Source organism: Phascolarctos cinereus, unplaced genomic scaffold, assembly GCF_003287225.1.
Source record: "Phascolarctos cinereus isolate Bilbo 61053 unplaced genomic scaffold, phaCin_HiC Scaffold_4;HRSCAF=312, whole genome shotgun sequence".
NCBI classification, from domain to species: domain Eukaryota; kingdom Metazoa; phylum Chordata; class Mammalia; order Diprotodontia; family Phascolarctidae; genus Phascolarctos; species Phascolarctos cinereus.
The window spans coordinates 502,203,758-502,223,320 of NW_027555847.1; the positions used below are offsets into that span (position 1 = coordinate 502,203,758).

Here is a 19,563-nt window from a genome sequence, read left to right on the forward strand (position 1 = left end):
CTGTGTGACTCTGGACAAGTTACCTTTGCCTCAGTTCTCTCAGCTGTAAAATGAGGAAAATAGTAGTATCTATCTGCCGGGGTTGTTGGGAGTATCAAATGAGATAGTATTTGTGAAGTACTTACTATAGTGTCTGGCACATGGTCATACCACAAACCATTCCTGGGGCAGATGGTATGGAAGGCACCCTCATTTAAAATCAAGGAGTGCGGGCCACTACCTCATAAGAGACCCTAGGAAGCCTGGGACAGGGGTGCTGGGGACTCTGCTGTGTAGGGGGGACCCTTTCAGGGAAAGGAGCAGAGGTGGGGCACAGAGGGAGCTCACCACACCCCATTCCACCATCAAATCCCTACCATTTTAATTACTTATCCTTGCCAGCTAGGTGCTAAACTCTTGTTTCTACGATGCTGAAAGACTACTAGTTTTACCAGCACCTTTTAAATTCAGAAACCTGGGTGGAATTCTTTCCCCTCCCCTATTCCTGTTTCACTCTGGTTAACGTTCAAAATCTCTTCCTTTTTCTGGCTTGTAATACTCTGTTTCCATCTCATATCAATCCCCATTATAGAAGCAGTAGTGCTAAGTGGATCAGTCAGAAATTTAAAGGGAAAATTAAACAGGAGTGTAGTTTTCTTTCTTTCTTTCTTTCTTTCTTTCTTTCTTTCTTTCTTTCTTTCTTTCTTTCTTTCTTTCTTTCTTTCTTTCTTTCTTTCTTTCTTTCTTTCTTTCTCTGTCTCTCTCTCTCTTTCTTTCTCTCTTTCTTTCTTTCTTCCTTTCTCTCTCTTCTCTCTCTCTCCCTTCCTTCCTTCTTTTCTTCCTTTCTCTCTTTGATTTTTCCTTCCTTCTTCCTTCCTTTCTTTCCTTCTTTCCTTCCTCTTTCTCTTTCTTTTTTTCCTTTCTTCTTCCTTCCTTTCCTTCCTTTTCTTCCTCTTTCTCTTTCTCTCTCTCTTTTTTCCCTCCTTCTTCCTTCCTTCTTTTCTTTCCTTCCTTTCTCTTTCTTTTTTCCTTTCTTCTTCCTTTCCTTCCTTCTTCCTTTCCTTCCTTCTTTTCTTTTCTTCCTCTTTCTCTTTCTTTTGTCCTTCCTTCTTCTTTCCTTTCTTCTTTCCTTCCTTCCTTTCTCAAAAGAGTGAGGGAGGACTTTGTCTGACTCATTTTTCTTTGGATACAAAAATACATCTCACATAACCTGTCAATTACTGTCAAATCATCACTCTTAACCTAATGTGGTCTGTCTGCAGGCTCTGCTGCTAATTAGTTGTGTCTCTTATGATTGACATGCTATTTGGTAATGAAGTGTGAATTTTTTCCTCCCCAGGGCCAAGGTTCTGGCATGGCTTCCCTCTTCAATGCTGTTTGTGGGGATAATCTACGCAGGTTCTAGAGCATTATCTAAATTGGTAAGTAATGAAGAAACAAGAGTCATTGGGTCAATATATTATTCTCTCTTCTGAAAAAGAATTTGGTTTTCTTAACATTATTTCTAGTGTTTGAAATAGCACTTAAATAGTTTTAGTTAGAATCATAATGTTTCCATGCAGATACAATACTAATTAATCCTCTTGGATTATTCCTTAGAGGGCTCTTAGTTTTATAAGAAAATATCTTTGATATTCTGGTAGATTTGAAACTTATAAAAACAGAGGTTTAATTCTTTAAAATGACTTTGGTTCATATAAGCTAAATTTTTACCAAATAGCTATTTCATGTAAGAAGACTTAGAGTAGGAGTTAGGAGATAGGATTTCCTCTTTCCACCTATGCCATCATGAACTTGGAGAAGTCATTCTGTATTTGTGGGCCGTAGCTTTCTCACGTGGAAAATGAAAATGAAAGACTAGATACTAGATCATTTTTAAGGTTCCTTCTGGCTCTGATTATTGATGGTTAAAGTTCCTTTCCAATGACTATATATGAATAGACTAATCCCATCGAATGTACTTGCTTAGCTCAAACTTGTATTTTGTGTTGCGGATCCTTTTTTTGTTTTTGCATAGTTTGCTAGGGATCTCTATAGTAATGAGCTTTCTACTGGCATATCTGATTTTAATAATAATAGTGGTAATAATAATAATACAATAATGTCACACTTACCTGGCATCATAAGCAAGTAAGGTATTCCAGTAAATGAATTTTTAGCTAACTAAAGCTTATACCCTTTAACTTCTAAGATTAACATGTAAATAATTTTGAATGGAACTCTTACTAGAGTAGATTACATATTCCTTTGTTCTCTTCAAAGAGTTAGAAGATGTAATGGATAAAGAGCTGTCTTTGAAAGCCAAGAAGACCTGGAGTCAGGACCTGTCTCTGACATACTAGCTATATGACACCAAGTCTTAACCTCTTAGTGTTCTAGGCAACTCTCGTAAAGTTTGTTATAGAGAAGATGTTGACTGGCATTGGTAGAGGGATTTTCCTCATCTGGGAGTTCACTATGTCAATGAATTTACAAGTCCCGTCTCCATCTCTTAAGCAGAAAATACTGAACCTAATTTAATCTTTTCTCGATGACTTAGAGACTTCCTCATTAACATCCGTTATTGAACCATGTTGCATCACTGTGGAGCCCTCTGGGATTGTTGAGGAGTGCTTTATTCTCTCACTAAATGGCCTCAGGCTGCCATGTTTGTACATTGGTAGTTCTTTTTTCTTGCTCCACCACCCAAGTAAGGTTCCTGACTGAGGAGTGGAGGAAGCCACATGCTTCCTGGTGCTTGAGGACTCAGTGGGGCCACCCCAGGCTGCAACTCTATGACAAAGGGGAAGAAATATAGCTCATGCTTGATATATTTATGAAAAACAATGTATACACCTGGTGTGGGGTTTGTAAGCTTATTAGAAAGGGAATAAGCAACATTCTGAACAGTGAGTTGCCTCTTTCTCAAGAAGAGAAGAAGAGCATGCTTTTCCCATGAAGCTAAATCTCAGACTTCTGATTTGAGAAGCTGACAAAGGAATTTAAACTTCTCAGTGTGCTGAGCTCTCTCAATGACAAATTCCAGAGTTCTTTGGGCACACATAAGGAAGGGACTTGGGATGTCAACTTTGCTACAAAATTTAGAGGCTTTAACATGATTAATAGCTGTGAGAAGAACAGGAAGGAAACAGAGAGAGGGTTAGTGCCAGTAGAAAGGTGAGGAACTTTCTCTACCAATACAAATTAATATCTTCCCTGCAACTGCTAGTCTTAGAGAGTTTCCTGAGGCTCTGAGGGGTAAAGGACTTGCCCAAGGTCACACCGTTTGTTGGGCAGGAGAACACAGGAGGGCTCCTAACACTAACAGGTGTTCTAGCACAGGTTCATTCTTAATCTGGTCACACAGCAAGACAGCTTCAGAGGGGTCAAATAAGCTTACTTTATTCTAATCTAGTCTTCTCAAGAGGGTTGCTGATAATTGGAGCTCCAACTCCTCTTTCTTTCTCTCTTTTTTTTTTTTAAAGGCAATTGGGGTTGTGACTTGACCAGGGTCACACATCTAGTAAGTGTCAAGTGTCTGTTCTGTGACCAGATTTGAACTCCGTCTTCCTGACTCCAGGGCCAGGGCTTTATCCACTCTACCACCTAGCTGCCCCGTGGAGCTCCAACTCCTACAGCATTCCCTAGTCACTCTTCTTGCAGGGGTGGGAGGAAAGAGGAGTACAACTCCTCATCCCCTAATCCTCAATGGAGGCCGATTGAGGCAGACACAGATTCCCCCCAAGCCTTGATGGGGGCCAATCAAGGCAGGTACATGCATTCCTCTATGCATTACTCAGATCCCAAAATGGGTTCCCCACTTGATGACTGGTGCCCACCTGATTTATAGGGCAACAGACAAAGAAGGCATACTACTAACAGTGGCCTCACAATTTTACATTACTTCATGCCTGTATCTCACTATGCAAGCATGGTGGAGATGTTTACAAGTCATGAGCCTGGGAAATATCATCTAACACCTGGAAACTAGAGATTGATATGGCCATGGAGCCTGGGAATTAAACAATAAGATAGAATGACAAAAACCTACCTTGCACACACTAAAATCCACCTCACTTACAAGTGTGTATTAAGTGAGGGACTTGAACCCAGATCTTGATTCTTAAGGCCTGTTCTCTAGCAATTATGCCACAGTTGTGACAATAGAAATGTGTATTGTAGTAAATTTTCTCACAAATTAAAATTTTCTAAAAAGACAATAATCAAACTGAAGAAATTTATAACATAATTTTTAAAAACACTGAGTATGAGAAACAAGGGAAAAAGTACCTGAAGAAATATATGCTAAAACAATATGTAAGAAAAGGCAAGAAATCATGAGAGATAACTTAAGTGGATAACAGACAATCAGAAAACAAAGTGTATAGGAGGCATTTAGGAGTTTTCTTAAATAATTAGATGTTAGAGTATGGAGTTAACTACCTGGGTAACCTGCCCACAAAGTGAAGATGTTTCTTAGTTTAATATGATGGAAATATGGGGCTTTGGTCATTAGATCAAGGCAGCTAAGAGGACATAGGAAACGTCAACCAATTGTCTGGCTAAGGGATTAGACACACACAGAGCCTTTAAAAAGCAAGAGTCAGCTCTGGGGAGAGAGCTTTTCTGTTATCTATCTATCTATCTATCTATCTATTATTATTATTATTATTATCATCATCAATCACCTCCCTTTTGTCTTTTGGTGAGTACAGCAAGAATACTCCTTTACAAAAGGAAGAATAAAAATTACTAGATTATGAAAGGGAAGAGAAGAAATGAATGCAGCTAATAAATCATGGAAAGAAATAATAGCAAAACTCATCAAAATATCAGGGAGAATTTGGAAATGTTAATGATGTAACCAAAAGCAGAATCAATACAGAGGAACAGAGAATGGACAATAATAGGAGGAGAAATAAGCTCACAGAGTTACTCAACTGAAGGAAAGACCAGGGAACAATGATGGTCTTGGAGGATGGATCAAGGCCACCAAAGCCCATATTTATTGGAACACTGGAAAACATTAACAAAGTGATTCATTTCAAGGGATGAAATTATCATGAAGGCAAATTGAGAAGTTATTAGCTGCTTGGCTTTAGGCAAAGAGAGAAGGCTCCAGCAGACGTCTGGAAAATTAGAAGTCCTCCATCACTCCTATATTATGCCTTTGTGTCAAGTTTGTGATCTGTTTCTGGGCTCCTCGTCTGTTTTTTTTTTCCCATCAGGGTGGTCTGTCTACTCAGATGACAGTATTACATCTGTTTCTGCCTCTGTTTGCCCACTTGCTGGCCACTGCGCTTCTCTCTTCTGGTTTCTGGATTTCCTCACATGAATATAATTCCATCTGCTAGTCTATTCTATCCTTCCCTATCTCATCCTGCTTTACAAAAAAAAAAATCTATCCTGTTTCTCCTGAATAAGATGTACCCATCCTGAGCCATGATCTGTGTTTTCTAATTCATCCATTTTCGAAGTTCAGGTTTGTGGTTTAAACTAATTGTGTATTCTCTTTGTCAAAAAATGGTTCTTTCTTCCATCCTCTTTGAAGATAGATAGAAGGTAGCACAGTGAATTGATCTATTTGTAAAATGTCATGTTGGTTTGTTAGGAAAAACAACCAAAAAAGCTAAACATTGACTAAATAATGCAATCTAGATAGTGTAGTTTATAGAGACAATTCCTAGCTTTTAATGTACCAGTGACTCATATGAGCACACACATGTCCTACCCACCTTATACCTTACTCTTATCTGTGACCTTTGACATTGCAGCTCTCATGAAAAAATGTGAGTCTTAGAGAGACTCTGGGAATTTGTAAGTAGAAGTCAAGAATAATCTTCTTGGGGAAGGCATAATGCATAATGGCATAATAGCATAGCATAATGCAACTGATCTTAGGGTCTAGATTCCCAGGCAAAGCTAAGGTGGGGAGGAGCAGGGTTCAGGGTGCCTTCTCACTAAACATCTTCCCCTATAACTGCCTGAATTCTTCACTTTTTTCTCCTTACTAAACCTGAATTTCTGTCTATTAGATATTCTTGTAAAGATAAAAATATTTTTTAAAGATAAAAATATATAAAAATCTTAAGTATGAATCAATTTTGGAAATGGATTTAGGGAACTCCCAGGGAGAAAATTCCCTCTACAAGTGCAAACTGGTGCACTCTTTGCAACAGTGGTCTTACAGAGTAGCCTGAGACACTGAGAAGTTAAGTGACTTGTCCAAGGTTACCCGCCAATTATGTACCTGAGGAGAGACTTGAATTCAAGCCTATCTTGATCTGATACCAGCTCTACCCATTGTGCTAGGTCTTATCAAGCAAAATAATTCACAGATCTATCTTAGTGTAATGGATAAAGAGCTGTCCTCTGAGTAACCAAGACCTGAGTTCAGATCTTGCTTCTGACACATCTATACTGGCTGTGTGACTGAGAAGGTCTTTTAGCCTGGCAGTACCCCTTCCCCCAGGCACCTTTCTAAAACTATAAATTTCAGAATATATCTTTGTACCTATGAAGTAATAACTGAATCCTCCTAAAACATAGCTGTTTTTTTCCCCTGAGGGGAATAAAATAGATAATTTTTATGTATGGAGTACTTTTTTTTTTCAGCCAAAGACAAGGTTTATTAAAGATTTGCCATATTGGCCAGACTCTTAAGGAATCTGAGCATTTATGACGCTTTTATAGACAAGCAGGCTAGATTGAATATGAGCCGTTGGCTAGATTTTAAGAATCTGAGCCTGTATGGAGTACTTTAATGGAGTAGGGCATGCCTGGGTGAGGTATCTAAGTGTCAAGGGCTAAGGTAACCCTGTCACACAGGAAAATAAGAAACCTTTCCCTTTTTTATTCTTAAACCCCATGACCATTTGTTCCCAAGATTCAGAACTATTGGTAATTTAATACAACGTTTTGATTTTAGTAATCTGATGGTCTAGCCTGGGAACCTAACATTGTTTTTATTGTAAAAGCAGTCCAAGTTTTAACATTTGGCTTATGGTCAAAGTTTTAGAATGTGTAACTGTTTCATTAATTGGCAAACCAAATTAAGAACAACTGGGACAAAACTGAAAACTAGAAAAAGAGTAAGCAATGTAAAACGTAACTTCAGAATTAAGCCATGTATTTTTACTGAGAATTTATATAGTTTTAATAGGTTTGGTTTTGTTTGGTTTTATTTTTAGCAGGGAGGGAGATAAAGATTTGTACTGGGTAAAATCAAAGATAGGATGTTTGATCAATCATACCAGTTTATTCTGGGCCCAAAATAGCTTGAGGACTGGCTGTCTTTTGTCCCTTGTTAATGTTGTCATTGTTCAAATCTGGCTTGTGGCGCTCACTATCTGGGTGTTCCCGGACAAGCATGCTGCCTGGCACATACATAGTAGACACTCAATAAATGTTTATTCATTGATTATTGATAAATTGATTGAAGGCACTTAACCCCTTTTGGCTTCAGTTTCCTCAACTATAAAATGAAGATAAAAATAGCACGTATATGCCAGAGTTGTTGTGAGGATAAGATGAGATAGTATTTGCAAAATGCTTTTCAAATCCTAAAACACTACATATCATAGTTAGTTTTATTATGTGAAGTCTTATTTACACACAGTTGTCTGGCCTGAAAGGTTCTCTACTTTTGCTACCTGATAAAGTGTACAAATTTTATAACAATTATTTATTTGTTCAGAGGCTTTTTTCTTCTTTTGATGCTACAACTGTGTTGTTGATGGAGACAGCATGGCAGAGTGAATTACAGTGTCAGACTTTGAGACAAGAAGGCCTGGGTTCAAATTCGGCTTCAGACATTTCATCTTTGTGACTATGGGCAAATATCATTTAATTTCTCTGAACCTCAGTTTCCTCGTCTCTTGAAAGGAGATAATAATTCCCACAGTACTACCTTGCAGGGTTGTTTTGAAGCTCAAATGAGAATATATGATAAGCACTTTGCACACTTTAAAATGTCAGCAGTGATGGTGATGATGGTAAGCAGAGTGTTAAGTTAGATTTTTCCAGTCCTTTTTTTCAAAGCAACATATTATTTGATCCTTAAAACAAGATCATAGTAGAGGTAAGCATTCTCTTTCCTGACTTGACAGATGATGACTGAAGCATAGACTGTTCAAAGAAATTAAGCAGCTTATCTAAGGTGACAGAAATGATTAGCTTGGACTAAAACTCAGGTCTCCTGACTCTTAGATTTGTATTCATTCAGATCCTGCTCACTAGAACTGCAAGCTGTCACACAGAATCCTCTCTTTGAGGGTAGCCCCCTATAGTGAGCAAAGCTGAGTGGGGTCCATTCAGTCTCTTTCTGTGCTGTTGTGGCTCACTGAAGAGAAAGAAACCTTTATTTAAAAAAAAAACCTTTGTTTACTAAACAGTCAGCACAGTCTAGCATCTTCTTGGATATTTTCTGACTTTTTAAAAGGCAGTTAAAATAAATAGATGTCATCAGGCATGGAACTTTAGTTGGCTTGAAATTGGCTATTGGCGTGATTGGTCAGTTCATTCAAGGCATTAGGTAGAGATCATGGAGGGAAGTATTCTCTACCTATGTGTGTGCCAGTATGTGCTTGACAGCTTCCCAATGGGGTGCAGTCATTTCACAATGCACATGGTAAGTACTTAATAAATGCTTACTGACTGACAGGGCCTTGAAACCTGGCTCTGATGTATCCACACCAGAGTAAAAACACATGGGATAGAATTGAATTAATAAATTTACAAGCATTTTTGAGTAGTGTTTACCAGATTTTCTCTCTTCAAAACTCACAACTGACTGACTTACATCATTAGTTAAAGAAATTGTTATTATAGCAATGTTATTGGTTGTTGGAATGTCTGGGCTTATGTAATAAAGAAAGGAGCTCTAATTTGCTCCTTTGTCTAGACCTCTGGCTCTTGGGGCCAGGTCTGCTTTATGCCAAGAATTTGCCTGTGTCCCTAAAGTCCGTCTGCTGCCTTTAAACTACAAATGGGTGACGCAACAGTTAGAATTGTTGGAAGAGAAAAAAGATTTCAATTCACTCTCCATGTACTTGGAGTAATACAACATATTTCCCCCCACCTTCCTTCACTTAATGAGCTCACAGAGATGATGCTTACTCAGGTATCTTGCAGGAGGAAGTATGGTACTACTTTCATGGGGACATATATCCAGTACTTATTGGTTATCCAAATCCGACTGACATTCTTTCCTAGAACCTTAATTTTTCTAGGCCTGATGGTTTTCCTTCAGGGATTTAGCTTGGGGCACTGTATTCTTCACTGTCTGTTTGGAATTTGAGCAAGTTGATGATCAGAGCTCAGTCTCGCATTTGTACAAATATCAGGTGATGTCATCATAACTTTGGTTATCCACACCAGAGGGTTTTTCTACTTCGGGAAGAAATAAGGTCAGGACTTAGCAGGCTATTGCAAGTCTGGAAGAAGGCTTGTTGACAGGAAGGGTAGCTACTCCATTTGTCCTTTGATTCTGCTTTCCTAGCTTTACATTAGTTTCTGTCTGTGTCTGTCTCTCTTTTGTTCTTTTTTCTTTTCTTCTTTTTCCTCCTCCTCCGTCTTCTTCTCTCTCTCTGTCTCCCTCACTCTCTCTCTTTCCTTTTCTTTCTTTCTCTCTCTCCACTTCTCTCTCCTCTTCCCCCTTCATCTCCATCTCTCTCTCTCTCTCTCTCTCTCTCTCTCTCTCTCTCTCTCTCTCTCTCTCTCTCTCTCTCTCTCTCCCTCCCTCTCCCTCTCTTTCCCTCTCCCTCTCTTTTCCTCTCTCCCTCCCTTTCTTAATCTCTCTCACGGTCTCTAGCACTAAACTCATTCAACAAATGAAGGTGGAGTGTGTGTGTGTGTGTGTGTGTGTGTGTGTGTGTGTGTGTGAGAGAGAGAGAGAGAGAGAGAATCCACAGAAAGGATGAAACCCATGTGGAGTTAGTTAACTTAGCTGGGCAAACGAGCCAGTTTTGGCTCCAGGGCACATTTTTTTAAATGGCTCCTAAAACTAATGCTGCATAATGCAGGTTGGCTCCACAGAGGATAAATATGTAAATTTTGGTGTTAAATTCTCTTGACTGTTATTTTCTGTAGTATTTCTCCTGTGGAGGGGCTGTGGTGCAGGGCTCAAGATGCTCGTAACGGAAGGTCCTAGTTAGGGTTAGTCCAGCTGTGGAATTAAGCGGGTTTTTTTTTTTTAACATATTACTTTGATTTCCTTGGATGCAGTGATTTTTATTTCCACAACTAGAATATAGGCTCCTTGAGAGCAAGGATCAAGTCTATTTTATTCCTTTTTTCCCCCCTCTTTGGCGGTTGGGGTTAAGTGACTTGCCTAGAGTCACAGAGCTAGTAAGTAAGTGTCTGAGGTCGGATTTAAACTCAGCTCCTCTTGACTTTAAGGATGGAGCTCTATCCACTGTGCCACCTAGCTGCCCTGGAATTCAGTTGTTTTTACATAGCTGTACTTTCCTTCTCAGTAAAATACTCAAGAAAACAGCTGGCTTCTTGACTATCTTCTTACACTTTACAAAAGTATTGAATACAACCTTTATAAAATAGTGGCAGGCAGTTACTGAAACTAGATTTTTATTGAATTTTATTAAAGACTAGGGGAAGAAAAAGATAGTTGAGACCATAGGCACAGAACCTCAGACTTGGAAGGGACCTTGGGAGCCATCTGGGCAGACCAGTACCTGACCAAGAATTGCTTGTGTAGCAACATCCCCAACAAATGAAACATATAGAGGATGTGGAGTTAGAACTAGGCCTGATGTTGAAAGTCCTAACTCACCAGCTTTCTAGGAGTGTGACTTTGGACAAGTAAGTTATAGTTCATTGAGTCTCCATTTCCTCAACTGTAAAATGGGGATAATTACAAAATTAAAGAATCATGAAATCCAGGAACCAGAGGTGGTGAAATGTGACAGAGATTATTTGGGTAAAAGTCAAAGGAGGCAGAAACAGAAGTGATTTTGTCTTTGGGGTATACTTAATGTTTATTTGGACTGAAAGAGGAAGTAGACAAATAATTTGGGAAACATCATAGGCCCTGCACAGAGGCATGCTAAAGTAGTGATGGGGACTTCAGTTTTCCAGACATTTGTTAGAAGTCTTTCTTGCAAAAGTAGGATGACCAATAACTTATTTAGTTGGTTTATTGATCATTTCATCCTTTAAGAGGTGGATGATCCAGTAAGGGGCAGTTTTATTCTGGATCTGATGCTGATTGCAGGGGTGGAAATGATGGGTGCTCTGGTGGGTAGGGGCAGGGGGAAAGTAAGCATTCCATCATAGAACTTGTGATAGAGAACAATTAGAAATCTGGACATAGTCTGACGTGCAGCCTAGGTTTGGGGGAAGCAGATTTCAAAGAGTTCAGGATCCCACGAAATAAAATACGTCAGGCGATATATGCATTATGTTAGCCAAGGAAGCAGGACATACTCATAAGTGAAAGGCTTTTCTTTTCTTCTGAAGACATAAAAGGAAATAATTCCAGTAAGGAAAGAAATTCAGATTTGTCTGAAGAGACCAATTTGGATGCATACAACTTACATTTGAGAAAGAAATGAACAGAAAATAGAAACAAGGCCAGATAACAGACAATGAATATGAGTGTGGTAATAGCATGTAAAAATAATGTCAGGAATGCTGAAACTCAGAATGAGCTGAAGCTGGCAAGGGAAGCTAAGGACCACAAAAAAGTATAGTCAAGCAAAACAAATTTGGATATTGGCCACTTCCAAAACTGTATCTTTCATTCAGCATCTTGAGTTCATTACCTCTCTGTCAGGAGATGGGTAACATTGTTTATCATCAGTCCTCTGGTATTATTATTGATCATTAAGTCTTTTAGAATTGGTAATTTTTACAATGTTGATCTTCTAGTATAAATTGTTCTGCTTTTGCTTACTTTATTCTGTATCAGTTCATACACGCCTTTCCAGGTTTTTCTGAAAATGTCTTTTTTCCATCATTTGTTTTAGCAAAATAGTATTTTGACATTCATAAGCTATGATCTGTTGAGTTATCCCCCAGTTGATGTGTGGCCCCTTACTTTCAAGGTCATTGACGAGAGAGAGAGAGAGAGAGAGAGAGAGATGCTGTCTCATTTTGTTTCATTTGTATCTGCCAAGGAAAAGGACCTTTGCACTGGAAATGACAGAACGAAATTGACTAACAAGGAAGTGATACTCAAGATAAGTAAGGAGAGATTATAAGATACTAGGCTTCCATTGATAAATACAGATCCCTTGTTCCAGGTGAACTACATCGTGAAATCCTGAAATAGGCAAATGTGATTAGCTTGGCCGCTGTGGATGATATTTGCAAGATCATCGAAAACAGAAGAGGTAGCGTAAGTTTGAAGATGGGAAAATGTCCTCATTTTCAAAAGAAAAAAAAAGGGGAAGAGAACAGAATTTAAAAACTATAGGCTAATGAGCTTAAATTCAATTTCTGGGAAAATTCTAGAGCAGGGCATTGAAGAGATTGTTGATGAGTTTCTAGAAAGGGAAGCAGTGATTACAAAGAACCGGTATAGATTGATCAAGAATAGGTCATACCAGGCTAACCTCCTTTCTTTTTTTGATAGGACTACCAAAATAGTAGATGAAGGGAATGTTTTGGGTATAGCTTACCTAGATTTTAGCAAAGTTTTTTTTTTAAATAGGTTTCTATCTGGTTTTATAATATCTTTTGCTTTTACATCACCTAGATTTCTCCCTGTCTAACCTCTTCTTCCCAGGGAGCGGTTCCTATTAACAAAGACATTTTTTAAAGAAAAAGAGAAAGAAGATAAAAATTTATCAAAACTGACCAATACATTAAAAAACCTAACATATTCCATGTTCCATACCTGTGGACCCCTGACTTCAGCAAAGGAGTGGGAGAACATGTCTTCTCCTATCTTTTCTTTGGGGCCAACCTTGAGCCCTTTAATTTTGCAGTCTTCATTTTTTAACATGTGATTTGTTGTTTCCTTTTTTATTATTAATTTAAGAATTAACAAAACCACAAACATTTCAGTATGCAAAGAGCAAAAAAGAGGACTGCATGTGAACTTATAAACTTATGCTGCATAGTTTATTAAAGTGCATATTAAATTTAACAAGATAGTAATAAAATTGCCCTGCTTGTTCATGTCCCCTGTTGAACTTGCTTTTATTTTTTTCCTCTGTATTTTTAATGTTTTATTAGTGTCCTTTTTTATCTTTTCCTACATTACCTCCCTATGGTACTCTCCTTGTAACAAACAATTAGTAAAGCATAACAACAACAACTCAGCCCATTGGTCATGGCTTAAAATGTTCTTTGTAATTTTGTACCATTAGTTTTCAGTTGTTTGTAGTTGTTGCAGTAAACAGTAGTTCTGTTTACATCATTGTAATGTTTGTTTTTATTGTTTTATTGGTTCACTTTCATGTAACTCTTTCCATGCTTCTCTATATTCATCATTTCTTTGTTTTTTTGTTTGTTTGTTTTTTGGGTTTTTTTTTTTTAATTAGGCAGTTGGGGTTAAGTGACTTGCCCAGGGTCACACACCTAGTAAGTGTCCAGTGTTTGGTCTGAGGCCAGATTTGAACGTAGGTCCTCCTGACTTCAGGGCCAGTGCTCTATCCACTGCACCACCTACTTGCCCCCTATTCATCATTTCTTAACAGTACCACAGTATCCCATTTCTTTTATGAAACATAATTTGTTTAGTCACCCTAATCAATGGATAACACTTTGTTTCCAATTCTTTGTTGCCAGAAAAAGTGATCTTATAAATACTTGATGTATATGATCCCTTTCTTTTTGTCAATAGGATATATACCTAGCAGTGGCATTTCTGGGTCAAAAGATATGGACATTTTAGTTGCTTTATATGTGTAATTCCAAGTTAGCAAAGCTTTTGATAAAGTATCTTATACTAATTCTGTGAGGAAGATAGAGATTTATGGATTAGACACCATCCACCCCCACCCACCGAGAAAGCAAGCAATATGATATCAATTATACATATAAAATCATGCAAAACTTATATCCGTATTCCACATCACAAAATAAAAAGCAAGAAAAATGAAGTGAGAAAACTATACTTAAATTTGCACTGAGAGTTCATCAGTTCTTTTTCTGGAAGTGGATAGCATTTTTCATCAAGAGTCCTTTGGAATCATCTTGGATCATTCTATTGATGAGAGTAGCAAAGTCTTCCACAGTTGATCATTGTTATGATTTTGCTGTCACTGTGTACAATGGTCTTCTGGTTCTTCTCACATCATTTTGCATCCGTTCATACAGTTCCTATGTTTTTATGAAACCACCTTCCTTTTCATTTCTTTTAGCACAATAGGACTTCATCACAATCACGTGCCACAATCACTTGTTCAGCCACTCTCCAATTCATGGGCATCCCGTCAATCTCCAGTTCTTTGCTAGCACTAAAAAGAGTTGCTATAAATATTTTTGTGCATGTAGGTTCTTTTCCTTTTTCTTTTATATCTTTGGGATACAGACCTAGTAGTGGTATTGCTGGGTCAGTTTTATAGCTGAGACAGTTTTATAGCCCTTTGGGCATAGTTTCAAATAGTTCTTCAGAATGATTAGACCAGTTCACAACTCTGCCAACAGTTCATTAGTGTAACTACTTTCCATCATCTCTTTCAGAATTTGTCTTTTCTGATAGGGTTGAGGTGGTATCTCAGAGTTGTTTTAATTTTCATTTCTCTAATGAATGGTTATTTAGAGTGTTTTTTTTTTCATGTGAGTGTAGATAATTTTATTTCTTCTTCTAAAAATTGCCTGTTCATATCCCTTGACAATTTATCAATTGGAGAATGGCTCTTATTTTTATAAATTTGACTCAGTTCCATATGTATTTGAGAAAAGAAGCTTTTATCAGAGAAACTTACTGTAAACAGTTTTTATATCACTTCATTGTCTATGGTACTTTTCATTAGTAGAGACTGTCTTGCCTTGTTTTGTATCCTCAGTGCTTAGCACAGTTTCTGGCAAATAGTAGGCACTTAATAAATGTTTATTGATTGTTTTACTTGTTTCTATCAGAGCAACAGAAATAGTATAAGGAAACTTCAATGTGGCTTGGTCCTGGAAGTAGGTCAGGGAATCTTGATTCTTAACCCTTTATCATCTTTTCATCACCTTCTTTGAAGCGGGTTTTCTTCCTTACTTTGATAGGGTTTTACTTTAGGGAAAAGGGGATGCTAATAGATTCTTCCTATATCCCCATCCTGACAGATTATATGACTAGAATTCCTTTTACCTACCAGCCAAACTGTCTAGTAGGTCTCTGTCATAAATACTGGGACAAGATCTCTGGTCACATAGCTAGTAAATTGAGGCATAGAAGTATTAGATAGAGTGCTTAAAACTAAAGGAAGATAATTAGGAATGGAAATGAGGGTTGGTATTCCTGAGTTCAGGTTAGTCCTTAACCTGAACTGTGGACTGAATGCTTTCCTAATGTCTTTTCTGTAAGAAAACATTAAGACCATTAATGACTTATTAATAATGACTTATTAATGATTATTAGGACTGAGTCATAATTGTATTTTAATTTTCTTTTTCTTAAAGTAATTTTCTGTTCAGTGCTACCTTTAATAGGTTGAAAACTTTGACTTCCAGCTGTACATTCAGATGTACAGCTGACTTTGACATAGATAAACCAGTGCAAGAAAGATTTAATTTTATTTATTATCAACCAAAGCTCAGAAGAGAGGTATAGCATGGCAGATAGAAAGCTGGCTTTTGTGTTAGGATTTGAGTTCTGCCTTTGACATACACTGGCTATGTGACCTGGGGCAAATCACTTAAAATCACAGTGTCTTGAGCATCTCCCCAAGATCATAAATTACAAAGGAGTTATTGATCTGCTTTGTAGACACAGTTTCCATCCTGGAAGTTTTGCTTATCAATGACATCGCAGGTCTGGATAAAAAAAAAAAGGCTTAATAAGTGAGGCGACTTGTTCAAAGAACCAGGAGTTAAACCCAGGGATTATTCTGATATTGACTCCAGTATCCTTTCTTCCCTGAAATGCTTTGGGAAAATTGACATCAATGGCAATATCTACATTGTCTTCATGGGGTGTTGAGTTTCAAAGTGTTTGTAAAATAATCTCTAAGAAGTAGCATTAGAAGGAAAAGGAGGTGAACTTTGGAGCTTTTTGTAACTCCAATTTGAAGAATAACGTATGACTGGCGTCTTTTCCTCACCAATTGGTGAGAAAGCCCCTGTTATAAATAAAGGCTAATGTTGTCTTGTCATAAACAAAAGTGTATATATGCTGCTGTGCTAGAAGATCTTACATTTCTGTTTTACTTGTTGACTTTTTCTTAAAAATAAAAATCAAGTCCCTTACACTAGGAACATTGCTGGAAAATGTGCTGATTTCTGATGGTCACTTTTCTACTTTTCTTTCAGTCCATTCCTGTGTTCTTCACATTGCATAATGCATCGGAAGTTATTGTCTGTCTGTACCAGAAGTGCATTTCAAAAGAGGTAACTAATTGTGCAAATGGGCAGTGCTCCTGCTCTGCTTTAGACCCAGAAGAGGTTTGTAATGCCCAGTTGGGAATGCAGATGTCCTCCATGCCTTGGATTTACTAAGTTCTGCCTTACAACTTGATAGTCAACAGTCACTAGTTTCAAGGATCAACTTTTTGATCTTTTGGGAAATGAGAGTTTCATTGGAATGAGAAATACTTTACATTTACAGAGAGGGTTTGGCTTGGCCTCTCCTCTCCTTCCCACTATTCTTATTACTTCTTTTTACACATTTAAACTTCCTTAAAAAAAGTCAGTACCAATTTAAAAGAGAATATTATGTTTATATTTGCATGTGCACAGGTATCAAGTGACTATAAAGTAGTGGCTTGTGGTATCTGTCTCTTTACACATGACATAGCTTGAAGATTGAAATATTGTGATGATCATTGTCTTTCCTGTATGTATGTCATTCCTTCACTAGGTATAGGTTTGGCTTTGGAAGAGGTATACTCCTTTTTTTAGGATACTGAAGTACCATTTAGCTTGAAGGAGTTAATTGACCTACTTACCTACAGAACTTGCCATCTGAGCAAAGGGGAGAAGTGGGTCATTAATAAGTTTTCCCTGCATAGCACTATAGGCTAATTCCTTTGCCCACTTACCATCTTTCTACTTCTGAAGTCATCTGGTCAAAAGATTATCTGAAAGCAAAGGGTTCACTTCTGGAAATTGAAAGAACATTTTTAGTCATTGGGTTAATTTTAGTGTCTTAAAAGATGAAATTTATTAAATCGTGTCCTGAAAAAGCAGACATATTACCTCTAGGTGAATGTGTAACTTCATAATACTTTAAATTCACAGCCAAAATGGAGATCAGAGCCCTGCATCTTTCCCCTTTTAACCAAACTATTGAAGTGTTAGGTGTGTTTTTTATTGACATATTATGGTCTTATTGGTAGGTCATACTCATGAAGCAGTTATTTAGATAATTAAAGCCTAATAAATAGCTTTACCTTAATAGCTATATATTGAAGATTGCCCCCAAAGGTATCACCTCTGTGATATAATTTTCTCATTTCATTAGTAGATTCATTTCTTCACATCACGAGACCTGCCCCTGCAATTTGGATATACTACCACCAGGTAGCAGTGACAAGTAACAGGTGTGCTTGGTCTGGTCAACAAGGGTATAGGATCAATAGAGGGAATTAAAGATGATCAGGAAGGCTTCTTAAAAAAAAAAAGAAAAGCCTTTCTGTAGAAAGTGGTATTCCTTAAGATGATGAAATCGAAGGTGTCTTTTTTAAAGGGAGAGTGAAATTTATAAGGTTTTCCTCCTATCCCTAATCCACAACAAACTACCAAAATTTGGTTGTTTTTGTTTTTAGTTTCATGTGAAATCTTAAGGTAATCATTACAGCCAAAGAAAGATTCGTGCTACACTACTCTAATCAATGAATCTTTTAAAGGATTTTTTTCAATGAGAATAAATTTATTTGAATAGGAAGTTGAACATATTTTAATTTATTTCCTTCCATAGGTTGAAGTAGTTGTATATGTGTGTGTGTCTGCACTTGTGCCTGTATGTGTAGGACTCTGAAATATTGATTCCATTTTTCATTGTATCCATTCTCCATTTAGCTATCAAAGAGAGCTTCCTAAAAGTCAGTCTGACTCCATCACCCTCCTATTTAATAAGCTGCAATGGTTTCCTGTTTCCTTCAGGAATAAATACAAAATCCTTTGTTGGGATTTCAAAGTCTTTCCTAACTGGACCCCCTCCTACCTTTCCAGTCTTCTTCCACCTTATTTTCTTCCACATAGTCTGTGATCCTGTGACACTGGTCTCCTGGCTATTCCTTGCACAAGACTTTCCATCTCTTGGCTCTCGGCATTTTCTCTGGCTAGTCCCAGTTAAAATCCCACCTTCTAAAGAAGCCTTTTCTGATCATGCTAAATTCTAGTCCCTTCCCTCTATTGATTATCTTCCATTTATCCTGTATGTAGATGCTTTATACACACTGGTTTGCATGTTGTTTTCCATTAGGCTGTGAGCTCTTTCAGACAGGGAATGTAGGGGTTTTTTCTTCTTTTTTATGTATCCCCAGCACTTTAACACAGTGCCTGACACAGTAAAGGCTTAATAGGTGCTTCTTGACTGAATGGCTAACTGCTTCACATGGGTAGAAACAGCCATACAGATGCTGTGTGGATTCCATAGTTAATAGTAAAACCAAAACAAAACGTATCTTGATTTGTAAACTCAGAAAAGTTTGGTTAAAGTGGCTTACCTCCCCTAGATCTGACTCATTCTTCTGCCCATTCAGGATCGTCACTAAATTTCATTGTATTATAAAGGTTTCAAGCATCCCCTATTAATGTATTATAAATCTGCCTCCTTTCATGATTTTTTTTTGAAGATGTGAGTTCTGACATTAGTCTATTTTTTTTTCCATCCAGCTTATATCTTCTTCGAAAATCTGGAGGTAAGTCAAGAAGTCCCTGAGCCTAAAGCTGGACTCTCATGTTCACTTTGATCCAGAATAAATATTTGTATTTGTTTCACTAGAACAGAGACATTAATGAATTATGGATGCTGGCATTTTACATATAGAAGCCATATTGTCTTTTGCATTGTTCATGTAGTCTTATTATTTTATTGTGTTTTTTTCCCCAAAGATTCATTAGTTAATTCTTCCCGGGAGAGGGTGGAGGTGCGGGGGGTGGTGGTGGGGGAGTGGTAGGATTCCTGTACCAGATTTTAGCTGTTGTTACTCAAGCATTTAATAATAAACTGTTGTGGAATAGGGGGGCAGCTAGGTGGTGTAGTAGATAGAGGGAGTCAGTACAAGTCTAGCCTCAGAAGCTTAGTAACTGTATAACCCTGAGCCAGTCACTTAACCCTGTTTTTCTTAGTTTCCTCATCTGTCAAATGAGGTGGAAAAGGAGATGGCAAATGACTCCAGTATCTTTACCAAGAAAACCCCAAATGGGATCACAAAGAGTCAGCAATGATTGTGGAATAGTGATATGCAGACAAAATACAAATAAGGGGGGAATTTTTAGCATTTGGTAACATTTGGTAAAAAATTTGGGTATTCACCACTTTATAAA

General features: G+C 37.6%; 1 protein-coding gene across 4 annotated transcripts in view; it reads left to right on the forward strand.

Annotated features, from left to right (window-relative positions):
* The window catches only part of SLC35D4 (solute carrier family 35 member D4), a 172,349-nt gene that overhangs the window by 38,046 nt on the left and 114,740 nt on the right, over positions 1-19,563 (forward strand). For all 4 annotated transcript variants that reach the window (XR_013486231.1, XM_020968752.2, XM_020968753.2 and 1 more), the window contains exons 4-6: positions 1,319-1,400; positions 16,384-16,461; positions 18,910-18,935. Coding sequence is in view for 3 of the 4 variants with exons in the window: in XM_020968752.2 (XP_020824411.1) it covers positions 1,319-1,400; positions 16,384-16,461; positions 18,910-18,935 (186 nt within the window). In the remaining variant the exon portion in view is untranslated. The remainder of the gene's footprint in view (positions 1-1,318; positions 1,401-16,383; positions 16,462-18,909; positions 18,936-19,563) is intronic.